This window comes from Triplophysa rosa, linkage group LG25 (genome assembly GCF_024868665.1).
Source record: "Triplophysa rosa linkage group LG25, Trosa_1v2, whole genome shotgun sequence".
Lineage (NCBI taxonomy): Eukaryota > Metazoa > Chordata > Actinopteri > Cypriniformes > Nemacheilidae > Triplophysa > Triplophysa rosa.
In genome coordinates, this window is record NC_079914.1 from 14,017,161 (window position 1) to 14,039,689 (window position 22,529).

Sequence of the window (22,529 nt, forward strand, 5' to 3'; positions counted from 1 at the left end):
AGTATGTATTATTAACATTAGGCTATACAAGATGGTGCACACCGGTGTCCTGGCGAAAAGGGTGTCACTGAAATACTGTACGAGGCTGCACGTGGGAAACGCCTGTGTCCGCCCCCCCGGAAAACAACGCGTTTTCCATAAGTGCGAGGTTGCGTCGCGAGCACCAGCGCTTCCATCAAGAGCCTCTCCAACTCCATTTGTAACCTTTATCATATCCCGACCGAGGATACCAGAATGCTATTAATACGTATTTGTGTGGTGCTCTCACCGTTTATTTTAAAAGGTAAGAAAGTCTTTTGGTGACTTACATTGAAGAAAATGATGCGGTTGGGCTGCTCGCTCCGCTGAAACTGCGTTTAGGACGTTAACTCGATTCTCTATGTGAACAGTCGTCAAGAGAGCGTAATTTGTCATTTAAGAGAATTGCCTCATAACCTGAATTCGGTACGAATACTTTAGTGCTGTTGTTATTTATTGTGTTGTGTATTATTTCACGGTGTTTTTTGTTTAAACGTCCTGTATCATCCTATCGCACGAACATGTGTCATTTAATACTCGTTAATTCATTCTAAGCTTATTGTTACGAGTTTTGACAACGCGTCCTATCCACTAGCTGTTTCGAACAAACCTGTGGTGTACCACCATGACTTCATAGAGGAGGATGCAGCGCGCGCTCGCGCGGTTATTCCTGTCAAAAAAGACGGACAGCCGGTGTAGCGTGGATAGCAGCTAGAGAGTCCGCGGTGCGTGTCTGTCAACAAAGACGTGATATACTACCATAAATAAACGGGCGATCCGTCTAGTTTGTTAAAGAAATGGAGACGTCTGTATACCAGAGGACAACAACTTTGTTCGCCCTTGCGCAGAGCTTCTCCGAACTCTGTATGCAAAATTTATACATCCACAAGGGGCACTCAAAACAAGTAAATATGAACTAGGCTATATGAACTTCCTTGAACATAAATTGAGTAACTGGATCAAACTGGATCAAACATCGTGAGTCATCTAATCCCCAAGCAAGGATATTGAAAAGCTTGCACACAACAGTCATGCCGCATCACTCCGTTTAATAAAGTTCTAAAGCTGTTCGGTTTAGCGTTGTACTGCAAGAGTTATGTTTTAAAACATTACAAATAAAAAATATTTATAGTGATTTTCACTCTGGACACCATTGTACCGATAGTATTGGCATTTTAAGGGTTGTCTGTGATGCCCCTCCCTCTTCCTCCTTCACCTTGTGTTGTTTGCCGCTATGTATTATCAACAAAAGGACTGTTGTAACAAAACAGACTAAACTAACAAAAGATATACAATAACCAACAATTACTAAATGGCACTAAACCACTAAAGGATAAAAATAAAGTAAATACGGATAGAAAATCAAGTGTTGGATGCAGGTCTAACAGAATGAGGTTATTTTATGGAAAGATTAAGGGTTGGTTTCTGTTAGGTAAACCCTCAATCCTAATAAAAATAGCTAAAGAATGATTTATTTGGTAATCAGTTATCTAAAAATAAAACTAGAATTAAAATATAATGTCAAGTAATGTCAAGGTGTCAGGAAAGAGGTTTGGATAGAGATATTCACATTAGATGCGGTGGAAAAGGAGATGGATTCGGTTTTGAACAAGATGCTGATCCACTGAAACATCAAGAGGGTCCAAGGAATCTGGAACATGAAGATCAGGTCATGAAGTTGGAGCAGAGGGTCCCTGTTGAAGGTACCTGCTCTCCTGAATTTTACCTGGTTGATGTCATTGAATGACATCAATGGCAAACTAGTCATCTTATTAGAAATTAATTAGATTTAAATATCTTCACTAGATGACTAACCCAGACCTGCCACCCTGTACGCATTTTAGTCAAATCAAGCAATAGCAAAAGCAGAGTTAGACCAATCATAGCGCTGGATTAATTACCCAAATAGCAAGCAGGGTTGATTGACAAATAGAAATGGGTAAGGCCTATCACTAAAAAGAGACTGCAAATCTACAGCAACAAAAATCCGAGAGGAGAGCTCGATCCCCCTTCCACTCCTGCCGTCTGACTGATTTCTTAAGCAAGGACAGTACAGTTGTCGTTCACGGTACTTCTAACTTAATGTAAATGGGTAGGGGTGGGATGTGGAAAGTTGAAGTAATGAATTGAGTTAACTTAATCCAGCGTTGCCAACTTTCAGACCCCTTTTGCGACTTGGTCGTGCAAAGGTGCATAGCGTCAAATCTAACAACTTTTTGGATAAACATGAGCTTTCATTCAGTAGGGAAACGTCCCCACTATTGCCCCGTTTAGCGATGTCTTTTCCTGTCGCAGAATCGTCTCTATTCTGTGCCCATGGGCAGTAGAGAGAAGCAGCGCATTCTGTTGACCACACCATAGCTGCCTCGCAATTGAATGGGTACAAAACAGCATTTCCAAACATCTGGCACCAAGCAGTCTGTCATGAACGGTGAGTGAACAAGGACAGAGGACCCAGGTGCAGACAGCGGGCAAGGGGTTAACAAGACATTAATAATAAAATAAAATAAAACAAAGACAAAACAAAAACCCACAATGGGGTAAAACAAGAACATGGATATAACAGGATACAGGAACAAGGACTAACTACACCTAACAAGACTAAAGATAACATTTACCATCCAATACGACTAGACTGGACCACATGAAACGAATGACAATGAACCAGCACAGGACAGAGAACAAATGGGCATTATAAGGGATCAAAATCAAGAGGGGACAGGTGTGGGGCATGAAATCATAATGAGCACTAACAAGGAAACAAGAGGGTAGGAACAATGACGAGACCGGAGAGTATGGAAGGCCATCAGTGCCAAAATGCCCCTCTCCACATGAAACAAGAGGTTCTGTCATGATTCTGCCACTAGATCAAGAAAAGCAAGAAAAGATGGGGCAGAACCATGACATAGTGGTGATACTTGTCATTTGGAGCGTTTCTTTCGTAGAGATCTTTGGTGGTATATTGTTCCAAGGCTCTCAGATGCCTACTGCAGGTGTTCAACACCTCAGCCCCATAAAGCAAGGTGGGGAGGACAATGGCTTTGTAGACTTAAGGCAAAAGTATAGTCAGGCAATCCACGTGCCGCCTACATGACATAATTTTGGTCATCAGGAGGGTCTGAGGACGTCCACACACACCGTCCACACACACCGCTCTCAAAAAATGGGCTGCATTTTTGGGACAAGTACAACAGCACGTGCGTGAGAAAAGTGCACTAGTCTACTTGTGTCAATACACACACAGAAAGTGTGCAGTGTGCCGTTGTCGTTGCAATGGAGAATGACTTCCTATATTGTTAATTTGCAGTGGGTCTGTGAATGACGCGACTCAGCGCTGACCTCTGACGGTCTGGTAGAGCACACATACTGCGCATGTGTCGAACTCGGACTTGTTAGTGCGCGAGACGGACTTGGACGCGGAAAGTCAGAACCTGGCGCTTAAGGGGCGGTTTCCCGGACAGGGAATAGATTAAGTCAGGACTAGGCCTTAGTTAAATTGGGATATTTAAGATGTTTTTAAAAACATACCTTACAAAAGACATTAGGCTACTGGTGTGCATCTCGAGACAAAACAATGGCAATGATCTTTTTAAAGATATGTAAGTGTAAGTTGTTTTCGATCAAGACACCTTTAACATTTAAGTTAGTCTGGGACTAGTCTTAAACCCAGTCTGGGAAACCGCCCCTAAGAGTTTGTGTGGGCTGTTAGGTCTCTGTCACAAAATAATTTTTTTACACTGGGGTTCATGGCTTCCATAATAGGGTGTTCAGTGGTTTGGTGAAAATGGCTATACACCTCTGTTTTATGTATACAGTTGGAAAGACTGAGAGGAGAACACAAGTTTAATAGCTTTCTTTTAACTACAAGGTGATCATCTACTTTCAATAGATTCAGGAGTTTTCAGATTTCTGAACTGAAGAAAATGTTTCACACATTTTTGTTTTGTTTGTGCGTGTGGCATCTGATCGATGAGTTATAAGTGTGTTTTTATGACTTTAATTCTTTCAATGTTTGTCTGTTACAGCATTTACATTCACCATTCTTAAATTCTGAAAGAACAATGTATGTAAACTCTTCAATTCTGAGGTACAATGAATGTAGGTTTATCGGGACATTTTTTAACATTGAGATGACAGTCTAGCTAAAACGTAATAACTGAGCACACTCAATGGCTCAAAATATTAGATGACATCTACAATTAGGCATTTAGAAATGAAGTTTTACTGTAACATCCAAGGAATCTGCAAGGTGTGTATCTGCATAACTTAACAGTATCAGGGAATAAAAGTTTTGTAACATCATAATTTTCATACTGATCTGAACTCATACACATCACAAAAATTTGTTTTTTTCAACACCATTTTGCTTTTTAGCCGTTCTTCATTTTTTCACTTCAAATACAAACTGTTATTATCTTTGACAAACTTTTTTTGTGTTTGTGTTCTTCAGGTGCGTTTGGTGATGCAGATGAAGTGAAGTCAGTGTCAGTGTCAGTGATGGAGGGAGAAAATATCACTCTAAAAACTAATGTTACTGAAAGTGTTCATATGATACTGTGGAGCTTTGGACCCCAAGAGACTCCTATAGCTAGAATCCATAGAAAAGCCAGTGAGATCTCAGTATATGATGAAGTTCTTGATGGGATGTTCAGAGGCAGACTGCAGGTGGATAATCAGACTGGATCTCTCACCATAACAAACATCACAACTCAACACTCTGGACTTTATCGAATGACCATCTATAGCATCAAAGAGACGAAACACAAATTCAGTCTTAATGCTCATGGTGAGTAAAGATTGACAGATGACTCACACTCTTCATACTCTTGTTTTTGCAAAATTACATAATAAATATTTATGAAATATTCAAAAGATTAGAAGTCTGTCAGATGTCACACACAATATTAAAACTCATGATAAAAGCAGCTCTCTAACCTCCTGTTAATGTTATTCAGAACCACACTTTTTCTTGGACTCACTGAATATGTCTGATTTATTCTTTCCTCCTGTTTTTCAGCTCGTCTGCCTGTTCCTGTCATCAACAGAAACTCTTCTCAATGTTCTCCATCATCAGAAAGATCTTCAGTGTCAACATGTGTGTTGTTGTGTTCAGTGATGAATGTGACACGTGTGAGTCTCTCCTGGTACAAAGGAAAGAGTTTATTGTCCAGCATCAGTGTGTCTGATCTCAACATCAGACTCTCTCTACCTCTGGAGGTGGAATATCAGGATACAAACACATACAGATGTGTCATCAACAATCCCATCACAAACCACACACAACATCTACACATCACTGATGTCTGTCAGCCGTGTTCAGGTGTGTCAGCAGTTATACACTATTAATGTTTATTCAGGCACGTCGTTGTAAGAATGGTCACAATCAAGATTGCTGTTATACCCAGTATCAGCACAGCTGTTGACGCCATTATTGCCAGTGTAATGTAGTTCTTTTACTGTGCTATTTAGTTCACCTGACTCAGATTTGGGGGACTAATTATAAATCTATTATTAAACAAAGTCCAATGAATGAAATCACAAACACATTAACAAACATGTGAACACAGATAACACCAAAACAAAACCAGAACAACATGGGAAAATGTTTGAAAAATAAACTGCATAAGATTTGTTTGTTACTCACACAAATCTGTTTCTTTGATGATGTCTAGGTTTTAAAGACCGTTCAAACCTCTGGATTGTAGCAGTGATTGTGGTCTTGATTCTAATAGCAGCAGCAGCAGCAGTAGTCAAATACTGTAAGAAAAAAACAACAACAATACAAGGGGGTAAGTTTTACAACAAAGATGCCACATTCTTTCCTGCAAGACTTTGTTTTTTAAACTTCTGCAGAGACACTAAAATCATCCATAAAAGACACTGATTCACTTCAAATGTGTTTAGTTTGATTTGAGATATACTCAGGGGTTCAATTGGGATTTGTTTTGTTTGTGCCGGGGCTCTGTGGGATTTTGAGGGGTGCGTATACGAAGTATATAATCTTATTAATAGACAAACTGTAAAATATGAAGTAAGAGAGCCCAATGCTATGAACAATAAAATGCTGATCAAACTAGATGCCCGCAGTTTACAAAGGTATACATGTAAGAAAATCTTTCCTTGTGTCAATATCAAATATCTTAATTTATTAATGTCCACAGAATTGTATATATGACCTGTGTACAGTGTTGGGTGTAACTAGTTACTAAATAATTAGTTACTGTAATTTAATTACTTTTCCCTTGAAAAAGTAAAGTAAGGGATTACTCTTATTTTTTCTGTAATTTAATTAAAGTTACTTTTGATGTAATTAAACTAAATACTTTGTGTAATATATGTGTGTGTAATAGTGGAATTGACATAAAAATTCAGAGTCTAACTTTAAAATCTGTGCTTTAATGTATAATTCTCACATTTGTAATACTTTGGTCAGTTAATAAAAATACTTTATGTAGTTTAATATAATTTATTTGAATGAATTAAAAAAGCCATTTCATGACTATCCTTGAATCACTTAACTAATCAAGGTAGATATAGGATATAGAAAGTAATTAGTAATAAGTAACTAAATACTTTTTGGAGAGAGTAATTTGTACAGTAATCTAATTACACTATTGAATATGTAATTAGTAACTAGTAATTAATTACTTTTTGAAAGTAACATACCCAACACTGCCTGTGTATTTCCAGTACTTTTCTGTCAAAACTACATACAACATTCACATTCATTGCGTTCCAAACAGAATTTATCTCCCTCAAAAGGGCCCTTCAGAAAGGAACATCATACAAACGCCATTCCAAATAAAGAGAAAAGTCTGCAGTAGGGCATAGGGATGATGGTTACTACGTTGCAATGCAATATACAGTATATGCAACGGTTGCATAGATCAATTTTTCTGCAATTATCAATGTACTGACAAAAGAGGTTACATTGTTCCTTAAACTTGAGTTTGTACTGTGGCATGACGGAGTGCCGCTCCATAACACCAAGAGCCCCGCACACACACGGGGAGCAGAGCGAGATTTCAACCTATTTAACCCATGGATATAGTAACTCAACTCTGCAGGAAGGTGGCGCTCTAGAGCAGTACTGAACCCCTTCAGCAAAACAACTGGAAAAAAGCAACAATTGTATTTACAATTTATTTACAGTTTATTCCAACTATATTTTATAGCCCAACAAGCAGAGATGATGCCTATGAATAACAACAATAATATGGTAAGCCACTGTATTTATGTGTCACATTACCGATAGTATTAGTATACTACTAAAAACAGATGATGTAATACATTTCTAAAATATACAGCCAAATAAAAATATTATATTAACATATTTAGAATAACAGTTAACCCCTTTGTGACTGGTTCTGTGATTTCTTACAGGCACCCAACACTGATGAGGTTTCTGGACCACTAGTGACTTCAAATGAAGTTAAACACTAGTGCCCTCAATTCTTGTATAGTATAACAAAACCTACTGAATCTGTTTCTAGCCAGACGAAGTCTGGACTGAGCATTGAAGCACAATTATTAAGAAGTATTAACTCACAACAGCGTTGATATTTAAGTACGGATTGAGTCATTTCATGACGGAGAGAGATCTAGTGAAAGTGGACACTAATCTTTGGATCTATAAGATCTGCAAGCCATATTGGATCTATCATTTCGAATGAAGAATTATCTTTGAATTGTTTTTTGTGATAATCATGAAGTTTAATCTTTGCTATTTAGGACATGAGACATATGTTGGTGTTTTTACATTTATATTTTACATTTACATTTAGTCATTTAGCAGATGCTTTTATCCAAAGCGACTTACAGAGAGTTCAGGGAGCAATAAGCGATATGTCATACAGGAGCAAGGAGCAATAATACAATACAATAATACAATTTTGATATGCACTTTATGACCAGATGTTTGCTAATATATTTATTCTAACATGTAGTCTATGTATTGATATATATTTGATGTATGGACTATTAGATGGATTACGGGAATGCCTGTTTTATTAATGAGCACAGGTGTATGTTTGATAGCACATGGCACTGAGGAAGGGTTATCACCCAAAAACGTTTTGTCTGCACTTGAATTTTTTGGCAAGCCTTTTGAAAGTATGCTGATCCTTTTTTCTATTTTTTGGATATTATTGGATTTTTTGTGAAACATTTTTTTTACGTGTTTTTCAAAAATGGACTTGATCATGTGCTTTAAGTATTACTTACAAGTTGCCATCTGTTTATCAACAGCTGAAATGTACTGTTACTATAGGATTACTCGTAGTTATAATACATACTTGTTACAAATGTTTATCACCTGATGTAAATATAGAAATGTTTTATTATATTTTATCAATGTTGTTCATGTTGTAAAAATTGTTGCTGTCTTAAATGAAGTATATCAGATTGATATAAAAAGCTGAAGAGCTTTTATATTTAAAAATGAAGGGCTAATGTTAAGTGTTTTCAAGCATTATGAGTCTGGGTGTGGGGGGTCTCTGGCTTTTTAAAATAGTTTATCATCTGTTGTGTATTCTATGCACTGTACACATGATTTATAGCCCAGATCTATATACAGATATATACTTAGCACAACCTTTTGTCATTGAGTTTTACAGTCGGGAATAAATGAAGAAAGGGGCTAATCAACATAAATTATGAATGTTATATTTGATATATATTCTCTCTGAAGTGCAGCAGCAGGTGCCAGCAAAAAAATGTTTGTTAGTGTACCAACAACATCCATTTATTTCTCCATTCCGATTTCATTAATTTATGTTAATTTTCTTTTAATTTTGAGTTCTTTTTCTTAAATTAATTTAAACAGATTAATTGAAGATAACATGATATTAACCCTTGTGTATCAATTTAAAAAACTCAAATTGACAAAAATGTCCATGTCCAAACACGGTCATTAAAATATTATATATACATATTTTTTCACAATTTCAATAACTTTCTTTTTTTTCACTAGAATCAGTGCTTATCATAACTACCAAACATTCATTCATTTTTTGAATTTTAACCCGTTAAATACCAGTTTGTTTACATGGCGACCCTGTTGTTTTTATGAAAAAAATGAACAATTCTTAATATTTTCTATATACTAAATGTGAATTTTTATTACAGTCTTGGATATATTAATAATGAACAACAACAACATGATTTTTATTGCATTATTATTTTTGGAGCAGTGTCAGATTTTTAAAAAAATGTCCATGTTCAAAAACATTTTTTTAATGAAAAATATTTTTAAATCTCAGTAAGCTACAGTGACTTGAATATAAGGTGTTGGATTTGTGATTTGCTGTAAAATATGATGTCTTTCTTTCAAGCTGTATACATACACACACAAATAAATGTCCGTACACACAAACCACACTTTGATATCTATACTAACACATAAACACAGTTAGCTGTATCTTTTGTTCGGTTTGCCCGCCGTGCTGTATAATACAGCAGAAACAGGAAAACTGAAATGTTCCATACACTAAAATGGAGAAATTAGCATAAGCAAAAAGTAAATAGTACACATTTGAAAACGTTTAATTTTCTTGAAATGTATTCATTTTTCGTAATTTTTAACCCTTTTCCAACATATTCAAAGGATTTTTATATGGAATGTATGATTTATGCTTGCATGGCAAACAGTTAAGAATTTGTAGTTTTAATGTGTTTCAAGGAGGACATGTTTGTCCAAATGGACCTGAGTGTAACAATTGTACAGTATGTACGTAGTTTAAAAACATTTATGAAAGTAAAATGGAGCAAAATATAAAAATTCCAATAAAAATACAAACATTTTGCTAAATTTATGATGTTTGCATAAACACAGCCAAAACGACAAAGAAAACAAAACTGAAATGGACAAAAATGTCCAAAATACCGCACAAGGGTTAAAGGGATAGTTAGCCCAAAAATAAAAATTCTGTTATCATTTATTCACCCTCAGGTTGTTCATACCTGTATAAAATTATTTGAAATTAGACCTCATCCCTATTGACTCCCATAGTATTTATGTTTACATACTATGACAGTAAATGGGGAATGAGTTTGAAGTTTGAGTTTGGAATCTGTTTGGTTACTGACACTCGTCTTAATAGGCCTACATTTGGACTTTGGACTGGATTGATAGGGATGATAGGGATCCTGAGATGATCACTGACTATAATCACTACAAACATTTCATTTTTGTTTTATGAACATATATAGAAAAAAACGACAGTTCCGTTTAAAAAAGGAATAGACAGTTGTTCATGTTCACGGTTTACCCAGCTGGCCGTGTTGGTTCTGGTGGTCCGTCTACTGTCTAACTGGTGACTGTTTACCTCGACATATAATGTCCTTCTACTTTAAAAAGATGCTGTCTCCAAGGGGAGCGCTTGTTTTTATCACCGCCTCTCGTTTGCCCAAGTAACTTCAAGGCAAATAAGAGGAAATTACGTTACTCAAGATTCAAAGAACCTTTATTTGCATGATAAAACAAATTTTACATCGCCAAAGCACGGGGAAATGAATTCTAAACATTCTGCATAAAAACAGATTAAGACAAAAATAAAATAAAAGTATATAAGAGTCTATATATACATATCAATACAAAGAGAAAAAGAGCAACGTATTGATGAAAGTTCTCAGTGAGGGTGACAGGATCCTGTCAGTTTGTGGGTTGTATTGTTTTGTTCTGTTGGTTGTTCTTTTGTCCTGGCAGGACTTGACATATCTTGCAACTAGGTTTGAGCTTATTTAGTTGACTAGAATGCCCCGGCGCTGCGCAGCATATACGGAAAGTCCCACACTCACACCGTAGATATAAATAACTAGATGCCGCATTAGGATCTGTTTCTGGGCCGTAGGTCGTCCGCCATATTGGAACGGTGCAAGCCGGTCCGTTAATACTCAAGATCAAGCTGACTGTATGATTATGAAAACATAGTTATTCTTGTGTAAACTCAAAGAGTATATCTGCTACACTAACAGGTGACAAAAAACGAAAGGTTATCCCATTTTGCGGGAATTTAAATCTCCGTGGTTTTCACAGCCATGGCTGCGCAGCGCCGGGGCATTCTAGTCAATCGTGAGTGACGTTGGTGGACCGTTCCAAGATGGAGGACACGTCTACGTGCTTGGAGTGCTTAAATGCGGCATCTAGTTATACATATCTATGAGGCACAGACTTCTATCGGGTTACACCTCGACGCAAAGAAGGAAATCATTTTGGATCTTTTTAAAACGCTCTCATTTTTCTCTACTTTTAGTTTCGATAACAAAAAGAGGGGATAGTAAGATTTCTAACAGCTGGGTACTGTGATACCGTTCTAGTTTATGCACATCGTGAGTGTACGTCGACTAAAATGCGTTGCGATTTCTTCAGTGTAAGTAACATACAGGGTGTGGCGATGTCTACATGTTTTTTCCAAGCATGTACAGTATGTCTATGTTCTATAGCGAAACACGCTTGCATTAGTTTGCAATTTAGAACAGAAGTAATGTGGAAATTGGCAGATTTACCAGGAAGAGGACTGAACAATACTTATCGCCCCCTTTGTCCTGTGAGCTGAACAGAAGAGATGACTCATCACACCAGGTATGTGCAATTGGTCGCTCATTCTGTTTTTATTATTATTTATTTATGTGCAAATCGATGAGAGGTGGAATGGTTTGAGATGGTGGCGTTTTTGTAAGAAGAACTGCCAGAAAAAAAGCCAAGAACTCGAGGCTCCGCCTACAAATCAGTTAGAAAGCATTTCATGACATGGTTGTGTTAACCATTTATATGCTGCTTCAAGGGTGGTGTAGAAGGCAGGTGAGAACCAACTGAGAAGAGTGCAGAATAGATGTGCGAGCATTGTGGAATTCGATTAAGCTTCGCCGAAGACAGATGCTATACTGTCCGGTGTCAGCTATAGCTTTATACAGCGAGAGAGAAGGGCGATTTTGTTTTTAACAGGAAAAGTTTTTGGTTTAGGCAGACACGATCTGTCTCATTCCTTAGGACGAACCTACGGAATATTAGGATGTCAGTGCCACTGCGTTGTGTACTGCTTGGTCTATTGATTTTTGTTTTGAAAGGTAAGAAAATATTTTTGATGATTGTATATTTAATGGAAAACGATGTCGTTGCCATCTTCAGCGCTGCCCGGTGACATTTACATTGATGCATTAGACGGACGCTTTTATCCAAAGCCACTTGCTGAGCATTGAGGTTTACACGTGTCTTTTATCAGTATGTGTGTTCCAGGGGATCAAACCCACGACCATTGAGTTGTTAGCGTGGGTTAGAGTTAACGTTACTGGAACCACCGGGTCACTTGCGCGGAGCCTTTTTTCACTTGCGCGGAGCCTTTTTTCACTTGCGCGGAGCCTTTTTTCACTTGGGCGGAGCCTTTTTTCACTTGCGCGGAGCCTTTTTTCACTTGCGCGGAGCCTTTTTTCACTTGCGCGGAGCCTTTTTTCACTTGCGCGGAGCCTTTTTCACTTGCGCGGAGCCTTTTTTCACTTGCGCTGAGCCTTTTTTCACTTGGGCGGAGCCTTTTTCACTTGGGCGGAGCCTTTTTCACCTGGGCGGAGCCCTTTTTCACCTGGGCGGAGCCTTTTTTTCATCATGCATTCTACTTTACTATATTTCATAATACACTTTTACATGGTTTTTAAAAACTTAATTAAAAATCCAGTATTACTGGTATCCAGTATTATTTACGTTTACTCTAGTCAAATATTTGAGTAAATGTAAGTACAAGATTTTTCATGTACACGTGTTACAGATAAAAAAAGTGTATTTATGAAATGTTGTGGAGTAACGGTTATGATATATTTACATTTACATATTTGTTTTAAAATGTAATAAAGAATATTTTTCCAAAGAAAACACTACAGATACTTGCGTAAAAATACTTAAGTACTGTCCACCTCTGCACAAAAGAAGCAGTAAACAGGGAACTATTGTAACAGGCATGGTAAAAAACACATTGGGTAAAGTTGATTGCAGACTGTAGCAGTTTTTGAGGATGCTGCCGGATAACTCTATACGAAGCATCTGGATGAAATGGATAATGGAATCTAAAATCGAAAGTTTTTGTGTGTGTGGAACTCTCCCGAGAGATGGGTTTTAAGTAGTTTTTTGAATGTTGTGAGAGATGTGGTTGACCAGACTGTGGTAACATTCAAGTGAGGGTGTTTTTTTGCTCTCCATTGTGTGCAGGTTTTGGGCTTGGTTAAAAAAGAGACAACCCTCCTGACTCAACCTAGCACTCTGGAAATAATATCTGAACATTAAGCCATTTTTTTCTAAATTGTGTTTGTGCAGGTGTGTTTGGTGTTGATGAAGATGAAGTGAAGTCAGTGATGGAGGGAGATTCTGTCACACTACACACTAATCTAACTCACATACAGAGAGATGATCAGATACTGTGGCTGTTTGGACCTCAAGAGTCTCGTATAGCTGAAATATATAAGCAAAAACCCAAGACAGAAACTGGAAGGCATGGAGACAGACTGAAGCTAAACAATGAGACCGGATCTCTCACCATCACCAACATCAGAACTGAACACTCTGGACTTTATCAACTACAGATCATCAACAGCAGTGGAACTTTATACAAGACTTTCAATGTTACTGTCTATGGTGAGTTAAGAGAATTTTAGAATTGTGTCTGTTAATGGTCATTGATTTGATTTTTAAATGAGAAATAAAACCGAATAGACATGTGTTTCTCACTCATGTACATCATAGGGATTTCAAAGCATACAGCACAGTGTCCGTCTGCACACAGTAGTAAACAGGAGGTCAAGGTTTTGCTGCTTAAGATCAGTTGAGATGCTTTGTGTACCATATTAAAAAAAAACACTGACAACGTAAGTTAATTCTTAATTAGCATATACTATATTTTAACTGAGAGGCTAAGTCTGCCTGTTCCCATCACAAACCAAAATCAACATCTCAACATCACTCTTGTCTATCAGACGTGTTCAGGTATGTACAAATTTATAGTATGTTTATTTAGGCATGTCATTAGTGATGTTTAGGAATTGTCACACAAGCAAAAGTGATGTTGTACCAAATATCAGCAGAGATGTTTATTGTATTATAGTAAGTGTTTACTAAGAGATTCTGCTCATCTGACAAAATCTGTGGTAAAGCTTTTCATATTTAAAGATGGTTGTGCAAGTAGTTGGTTCTGTTGTTTGGATTGTTTGAAAACTGGTTTGTGTTCAAATAAAATGTTTGTTTAGACAAATAAACTTGAACATTGTGCTAAAATTAAGACCACAAAGGTGTGTTGTAGCCTAGGTAACCAGCGCAACATGTTTGTGAAAATATTTGTTAAATAAACATTTTCTATAATCTGCTTGTTCCATGATGTGTAGATGCGTCTGCCGGCAACCGTTCACATGTCTGTGCCATCACAGTAGCAGCAGTGGTGGTGTTGGGGGTTTTCATCGGGATTGTTGTAGCAGTCAAACACTGTTGGACCACTAGACAATTTGAACAAGGATGTAAGTATTACAGCAAATACACCTGCTTGTTTGTCAAGATTTGTTCTGAACCCTCCTGTTAGACACTGACTACCTTCAATTTCTCTCAAAGGAACAGTTCACCAAAATATGAAAATTCTTTTCATTTCTACTCACCCTCACGACATGCAAGAACCAATGAGATTCATTGTTATTTACGTGCTGCCATATTTAAACACGCTACACTGATCTGTACGTTGCAAGGAAAGTGTGATGAATTGATCGCTAAATCAGCTCAAAATATTAATAATTTTCTCTCAGAAATAGATTTTTTCTCTTCAAAAGATGACCCACTGGAATCATTTGGACGATGGTGTATGTGCTTTACATCGCCTTGTATAAGATGATAAAATGAGTGTTTTTCATCTTTTTTCGGTGTTGTGTCAGCGTTACATCTGGGGCCCGTATTCAGAAAACATCTTTCCAATAACAGTTCTCCTAAGTTTTTTGTTACGTTTTCGCTTAAAATAAACTATTCACAAAGCAGCTTTTACTATGGAATGGAAAGAAATCTTTCGCTAAGAAATAGGCAGAGTTGACCATCAACTGCTTATTAGGGATGCACCGAAATGAAAATTCTTAGCCGAAGCCGAATAAAAATGACGTCTCACGTCTGCAGGAAGATGAAGCAGCAGTACAGAACACCTACAGGAAAACATCTATTACAGCCAACCTTTTTTCATTTACGGTTTTATTACATCTTTATTTTAAAATATTTTTATTTTACAGTCCATGATGAAGAGGGGATACCCATGAATCACTTGAAGAAAGATATGGTAAGATGCTATACTTACTGTATGTGTGTCAGTTAGTTTTTAATGCCAAATGAGCAAGACTTTCACAATAATAATGTCGATTTGTGAATTATTAATAAAATAGGCCCTTTAGTCATTTTTGTCTCTTTGAATGTTGCTTTGTGTAAGTGATAATCCACGGATAGCTGTGCATTAAATGCTTTAGTGGATTTGATCAAGTAATTTATGAATTAATGTCAAGGGGCAACGTTGGCAATAAGTTTCTGTGTGCAGTGCCTAAAAATAGTTAGAAAATTTATTTTAGAACGGTGGTCAAACTGAACTACATGCGCATTAAGGATTTTGATTCACACCTACGAGCCAATCAAAATTGAGCATTCAGATGGACCATGGTATAAATGAACACTTTTACACACTGACACTCACTTTCAAAGTTTTGATCTGGTTCTGTGTTTTCTTACAGAGAGCTGACAGCGATGAGGTTTATGTACCACAAGCAGCTTCAAATGGAGTTTTACACAAGCACCCTCCATAATGTTTGGATCAGAGATGTTTTTTTTAAAGCAGGACTTGCGAACTTCAACAAAATGCTGAGTGCTACTCTAGTTTTCACTGGGTTTCACAATGAGGCTGAATTACAGAAATACTGAAAATGTTTTCTACAAACATTTTTACTGAAACGGCATGGCACTTAACATGATTGTTGATTATTTAGGAGTTGTGCTTTTTAATTTTGATTATACTTGATTTTACTTCTATCTTTCTATGAGTGAGTGAACACCAATCCACACTGCCTGTTCATGTGGATAGGCCTATTTATTCCGTTAAAATAGAGGTAAGGAACATTTATACTGTGCTGTGGTTTATTTCCATCGTGAACTCATGTTTGCTTTTTAAATTTCATTGACTTAAAGCTTACTGGGACAATGTAGAAATGGCCCTATGGTCGGAGCCGATAGCCTTGTGGTTAGTGCTCTGGGTGACCCAAGTTCGAGTCCCGGCTCGTGGTCCTTTCCCGATCCAACTCCCTCTCTCACCCACTTCGTTTCCTGTCCTCTCACTGTTACTGTACAAATAACGCCAAAAATAAATCTTAAAAAGACAAAAAATGGCTCTATGGTCTCAAATCTGGTTGTATGTCTTGATTTATAGATGGGCCTATTCAGTTGCATAATGAAAGCTACTCATAAGCTAAATTGCTCAATGAAAACTAATACTTTTAGAGGTTACCTACTGTGGTAAAGATGAAGTGTTTTCGATAGTGCTACAAATACAGTTACAACAAGTGCAGGTGGATTACTCACACTTTTCATTTTATTTAAAAAAAAATTTGTAGGCATACTATTTTCCTAGGAAATTGATTGTTAAATTTTTTTTTTTTTTACATATGAGCCTCAGCCTAGGTATGAATGGACTTTCCAGTCTCAGCTGTGTTGTTGTGAAGCTATCCTAATCAAGCCCCCCCCTCCCCCCTTATGGTGCCCCCTGCTCAGACACCAGCTCAACCAACCAGGTTCTCAAACTTTTTCAATCCCTTTGTGGACCCCCCAAATAAAAATGTATAATCTTAAAGGTAGAATTTTAATTGATGCATTAATAATGCAATGTTGGAACATTGGTGGCCTTATTTTTGATCTTTGTTTACATAATATTTCGTTAATTAAATTTCATTAAATGCCACGCATGTGCCCCCCTGGATCCATCTTAGCCCCCAAATGAAGACTAATTCCAATCAGACACATTTATTGTCACAAGGCTTTTTTGGAGTGGGACTATGAACTTCAACTTGATAACTTTATGCTTGTTGTTTAACATTTTAAGTAAATAATTGTCAGATGTCAGATAATAATTGTCAGATGTGTGATGTCAGAACAGACAATCAGCGAGAATATGCCTTTTTACTTGATGCTTTGATTCTTTCTTGCGTATTTTGCTTGTATTCTCCTCTCACATAACAATTGCGAAGCCAACTTTTATCAAAAGCACATTATTATTATTGGCTCTCACCATTGCGAGATGCATTTTCAGCCAATCAAGGCACAGGAATCGCAATAGGAGACGACAGACAAGATGTAGAGTTCAGTTGTAATACCGAGATTGCGTTCCGCTGTACGGCTCTGAAGTTTTATCTGCTGGAACGCTGTCGCCATCTAGAGGTTGTGTGAATATCGAAAGAAAATAGCCTAAGTATTACACCAAAGCCTCATTTTTATTTTGACCATTCTGACACTGCAGAAATAATGCATACGCTTGAGTTTTTTTTTTTTTTTTTGTTAAGTTGCAATAACAGAAAAATTAAGCACTGTTCCCATTACTGATCATATTTACGGCTAAATGCTTTAGATTACCATTTCTTACAATTTTAAAATAAATCACAACCTGGGCTAAAGGCAAAATGAAAACACTTATTAAAATCCCCTAAACATTCAATAGGTAGGTTGATAGTAGGACAGTAGGTTTTAGTAGGTTGATAAAATGTTACTGTTAATTGCTTCGCCATGCAGTTGAAGTCATGGATTGTGTATGTGATTATTTTAACAGGCGTTGATTTTATTTTGATGGACTTGAGTGTTACTGAGACACTCCCAAAACAACGGAGCAGTAAAACTGGATAGAGAACATTTTAAAGGGGAATTTTTTTTTCATAATGTGCATATCAATTTTTGCAATCATTTGTTGTTTTCATGACTTTGTCAGGAATGTGTGGAAGGCTGTACAGTAAAATCGTTTTTTTTATGTTGATTTTGCAGATTTTGATGTTGATTTTGCTATCTTAATAAACAAATGGGTTACATTTAAATTTCAACTAAACCAGAAAAACGACAGAGTAACCCCAGGCAGTATAGAGGATAACACAGAAACGTTATTGTTGGGCAGGGCTGTTTGAGTATGTTGAGCCCCAGCCCAGCTATAAATGCAGCTATTGTGAAGATACTTTATGCAGTATGCTTGTTTTTTTCTTTTGTTATATCTATCTGTTGTAGGCCTATACATGTTTTCATAAACTGACACAGAGTTTGTTCTGTAAAAGACACTGTAAAATCATGTTGTTGTTTGTTATTAAAACAAGAGAGTGTCATCTCCATTACAAAAGTAATTTAACAATTCATAATTTTTGCAAATTATATCTTATTATATTATACATCAAGTGCAACTTTAGAAGTTGTGATGAGGAATACCCATAAGCCTATTTATTCTTGATCAAAGAATAAGAACAGACTTCAAATCGCGTACACTCTTTTTAGTATATTTATCAGATTATATTAGATTGTAAATCACACAAGTGTATTTGTTGCAGGTATCAATGTGATTGTGTCCTGGTGGCCAATCTGTCTGTAAATGCCTTTGACATGATGGTAAAATGATACACTGTGATGCTTCAGATGTCCAGCAATATAATCTTTGATTTGCAAATATTCATTACAAAAAGCTGAGAAATGTTTTTGTATTGCAAACGTCTGTCGTGGTGATCAACGGTGTTGTTCGGTTTAATAACGGACAACCAGTCATATAAAACAAACTTTATTAGTTATTTTTGTATTCATATTATTTACAGTTGAGCATGATGTGTGATCTTCTTTAACATCCTGTTAGAAAAAACAGAAATCAGAGATCAAGTGGTCAAATATAACGTGAATGCAGAATTGTATATACAAACGTATAACAGTCAGTCTGCTTCAAATCATTTGAATATTCAGATGCGTGATCACATGAGTAAGACACAATAGTGCACACTACAGACTGAAACTAAACTGAAGAAATAACAGAATGTTACTGTGGTCATGTGACTCCTGAAGGCGTTGTGCTCATACAGTGGTGTTGGTCTGGTGTAGTGTATCTTCTCCTGAGTGTGAACTATTGTAATAACACTTTTTTAACTTACAGAATGAATTTGCAATATTGATGAAACAACGTGGCGTATAAATACTCACGTTCATTGCTGGTTGTTTACAGTTGTTGTAGTGGCAGTAAATCAAACAAACAGATGAAACTATGACCAGCAGCACAACAGCAGCTATCAGCAGTATTAAATGTGAACGCTGGATAAAATCTGTAACACAAAGAAAAGCAAGCATTAAATCACAGTCAGTTTCTCAATGTTTGACCCGTATCAATTTCAAGAAGTTGAATGAATGATGAATGAAGGCATCGCTGCAAATTAATACAATTTACAGAAAAATTTTTTAAGAATGTATGTTTTATTAGATAAACATCTGTATGCACCTCTTAGCAAGGAGTGACATGATCAGTTTTTAGTTTCAAATTTGCTGTAATAAAACAACAGTTCAACTGTTCTTAATATTTCTGTCTTACCTGGACACGGCCGACAGATCTCATTGATGTTGAGATGTTGTGTGTGGTTTGTGATGGGATTGTTGATGACACATCTGTATGTGTTTGTATCCTGATATTCCACCTCCAGAGGTAGAGAGAGTCTGATGTTGAGATCAGACACACTGATGCTGGACAATAAACTCTTTCCTTTGTACCAGGAGAGACTCACACGTGTCACATTCATCACTGAACACAACAACACACATATTGACACTGAAGATCTTTCTGATGATGAAGAACATTGAGAAGAGTTTCTGATGATGACAGGAACAGGCAGACGAGCTGGAAAATATATAAAGTAAAAATATTCATATTTCAGGAATGAATCGAAGTAAACAACTGTAAAGATGTAACACAGGTATACAGTCACTAGGACATATATAACTAAAACTATAAAGTGTTTGTAAGGAAGCAGAACTGTTCTAAACTTTCTCATCTTTTTTAATTCCCTGAAGTTAATTCAGCTTGAAATGTCAAGTATACAGACTCATATGTTTGTAAATAAAGCAATATTTATTCCATTCTTTACATGCACACATCAGTTTACTCACCATAGACAGTAACATTGAATCTCTTGTATGAAGTTCCTGTGTTTCTGATGATCAGTAGTTTATAAAGTCCAGAGTCTGTGCTTGTGATGTTTGTGATGGTGAGAGATCCAGTCTGATTGTCCAGTTGTGGTCTATCATATGTACAGAGGATCTGTGCATATATTTCAGCGATACGAGTCCCTTGAGATTCAAACTGCCACAGTATGTGATCTTGTGTCTGTATGTGAGTGAGATGAGTGTTTAGTGTGACAGAATCTCCCTCCGTCACTGACTTCACTTCATCTGCACCAACACCAAACACACCTGAAACAATTAAAATAAAACATTAGTGAATAAAAACTGGTTTCACTGCTGTCCTGACAATCTTAACCATCCTCGATTGAAGTTTGTTAAAAAATCCCGTACCCTTCATGATCAATAAACACAGATAGAGAAAAGCTGTTTTGAGAATCATATTCCACACTCCACATTGCGAGCGAGTTCAATAACAAAATAAAACAGTGATCATCAGATACTTTGCTTTCACTGTTAATAGTTTCATTCCACCAGCAAAAATAAACCGAAGAATAATAAACGACGTATTATGAAGAAGTCTGGGAGAGCTTGTGAGAAGAGAGGATAAGACGTCAATTTAAAGTGTTTGTGACTTGTATCGCCCTGTTTAACTCCGCCTTAAGAGTACGGTGTGGATAGGCTGTGACATTCCAGATTGTTTAGATGTTTCTTGGACCACTGCCAGTTTCCTCCTGGGATTTGACAAGCAGACTAACAACTCAGATTATTTATAGTGCGCAAGCATATTGTGGAGGTTGTAACCATTGTTTGCTTTTGAAGGACTGTACACAGAAATGACATGTTCATGTCATCAACAATCTCTGCGCTAACTGGCCAAAGAACGAAAATGAACCAGTCTTGTCTATACGTGGGCTACAAATAGCCGGTGTTGTGCCTATTTTTGACCCCCCCGGCTGGAGACTACCCCCCTTCGCGTGCACGCGGAGACTAACGTCGTGTCTCCTGTAGATGGCAGTTAAAAACCTTCACTCGGACTAAAATACTAAAGCTGTGCATGTTTCTAGAATAATAAGTCACATTTTACATACAGCATTACTTGTGTAGGTTCATCAGATCCATGTGAGCGACTCTTTGTGTATTCACACAGAAGAAAGGGGGGTAGAATCCAGGAGTGTGGGTAAAAATGAACCTGCTCAAATAATACCCCCCCCCCAAAATACTAAAGCTGTCCATGTTTCTAGAATAATGTGTCACATTTTACATACTGTATTACTTGTGTAGGTTTATCAGATCCATGTGAGCGACTCTTTGTGTATTCACACAGAAGAAACAGGGGGGTAGAATCCAGGCGTGTGGGTAAAAATAAACCCTTTAGTATTTTTCAATTACAAAATACTAAAGCTATTCTTGTTTAAAGCTATTGTTGTTGAGCAAAAGCTAATTCGGCTTGCCATAGTAAAGCCTAACACGCGTCACCTAAACGGAAGCCACGAACATTGCTAGTCTCGTTTACGATTTGGTTTGAGAATCAATGAATCGCATTTATGATTTCTTACTGCCATCTACAGGAAAATGCGCAAGTTTTCGTCCGAGTGAAGGGTTTTAACTGCCATCTACAGGAGACACGACGTTAGTCTCCGCGCGCACGCGAAGGGGGGTAGTCTCCAGCCGGGGGGTCGAAAATAGGCACAACACCGTTTGAATTGGAGCTGTATCGTATCGTACCGTGGCTACGCACAAAGCATGTCAAAGAAATGAAACCAAACGCATTAAACACTGTTGGTTTTGTTTACATGATGGAATATCATACACGTTTTTTTAGGCAAAAACGACATGTAACCAAATTCAAGGTTATTTGGGCTAGAAGTGGGTTACTCGTAGCCGGACTATGGTATATGCTGGGTTGCTTTGTCGACATGCTTTTATTTATCGCCGCCAGGAAACTGAAACCCAACGTTCGACACGCCCAAAGTCTCAAATAAGACAGACAAAAGTTCCCCCGCTGCACTCCACATATCGACGACAAGAAACATGGATCTGGCTAAAAGCTATTCTTTTTCTAACTGACGGGATTTTAACAGCGCGGTATATCGCGGCACCGCTCTAGTGTAGATATATGTCTCGCGCAGCACTAGTGTGGACGTCCACTAAAATGCGTTTCGTGTTGTTCCGTGTACAGGGTGTGGAGTGGATTACGTGACTTCTCAGGCATGTATGTTCTGTAGCAAAACACACTTGCATTAGTGTGTACTGGTGACAGAATCCGTCTGAACGCAGAACAGTAACATGGAGAGTCGGAGTTTTACCAGAAAGAAGACAAATCAACCATGTGCCTATTTTGACCTTT

The 22,529-nt window shown here is 37.3% G+C and overlaps 2 protein-coding genes across 4 annotated transcripts; one reads left to right on the forward strand and one right to left on the reverse strand.

The window, feature by feature from the left end:
* Positions 1-1,625: 1,625 nt before the first annotated feature.
* LOC130548495 (carcinoembryonic antigen-related cell adhesion molecule 3-like) lies at positions 1,626-8,218 on the forward strand. The gene is made up of 6 exons (XM_057325313.1): positions 1,626-1,721; positions 4,469-4,804; positions 5,036-5,338; positions 5,691-5,807; positions 7,194-7,237; positions 7,402-8,218. Exons 1-6 carry the CDS (start codon positions 1,691-1,693, stop codon positions 7,459-7,461), a joined length of 891 nt encoding a protein of 296 aa, XP_057181296.1. The 5' UTR covers positions 1,626-1,690; the 3' UTR covers positions 7,462-8,218.
* A 7,731-nt stretch (positions 8,219-15,949) lies between these two features.
* LOC130548493 (natural killer cell receptor 2B4-like) lies at positions 15,950-21,094 on the reverse strand. 3 transcript variants are annotated; one of them, XM_057325310.1, is made up of 5 exons: positions 20,573-21,094; positions 20,168-20,470; positions 19,596-19,898; positions 19,214-19,332; positions 15,950-18,868 (listed from the first exon to the last, which is right to left on the reverse strand). In XM_057325310.1, exons 1-5 carry the CDS (start codon positions 20,619-20,621, stop codon positions 18,788-18,790), a joined length of 855 nt encoding a protein of 284 aa, XP_057181293.1. In that variant the 5' UTR covers positions 20,622-21,094; the 3' UTR covers positions 15,950-18,787. The 3 variants fall into 3 exon arrangements, with proteins under 3 accessions (XP_057181293.1, XP_057181294.1, XP_057181291.1); XM_057325311.1 differs by lacking the exon at positions 15,950-18,868 and adding an exon at positions 18,881-19,136; XM_057325308.1 differs by lacking the exon at positions 15,950-18,868 and having other exon boundaries at positions 18,881-19,332.
* Between the last annotated feature and the right edge of the window lie 1,435 nt (positions 21,095-22,529).

What these genes read in the sequence shown, in the direction of transcription:
- LOC130548495 (XM_057325313.1), top strand. Translation starts at nt 1,691, where the DNA reads ATGAAGTTGGAGCAGAGGGTCCCTGTTGAAG. An exon ending in ATTCAGTCTTAATGCTCATG is followed by an intron (nt 4,805 to 5,035) that starts GTGAGTAAAGAT and finishes CCTGTTTTTCAG; the next exon opens with CTCGTCTGCCTGTTCCTGTC. An exon ending in AACAACAACAATACAAGGGG is followed by an intron (nt 5,808 to 7,193) that starts GTAAGTTTTACA and finishes TATATTTTATAG; the next exon opens with CCCAACAAGCAGAGATGATG.
- LOC130548493 (XM_057325308.1), bottom strand. Translation starts at nt 20,621, where the DNA reads ATGATTCTCAAAACAGCTTTTCTCTATCTGTGTTTATTGATCATGAAG. An exon ending in GTGTTTATTGATCATGAAGG is followed by an intron (nt 20,471 to 20,572) that starts GTACGGGATTTT and finishes TAATTGTTTCAG; the next exon opens with GTGTGTTTGGTGTTGGTGCA. An exon ending in ATTCAATGTTACTGTCTATG is followed by an intron (nt 19,899 to 20,167) that starts GTGAGTAAACTG and finishes TATATTTTCCAG; the next exon opens with CTCGTCTGCCTGTTCCTGTC.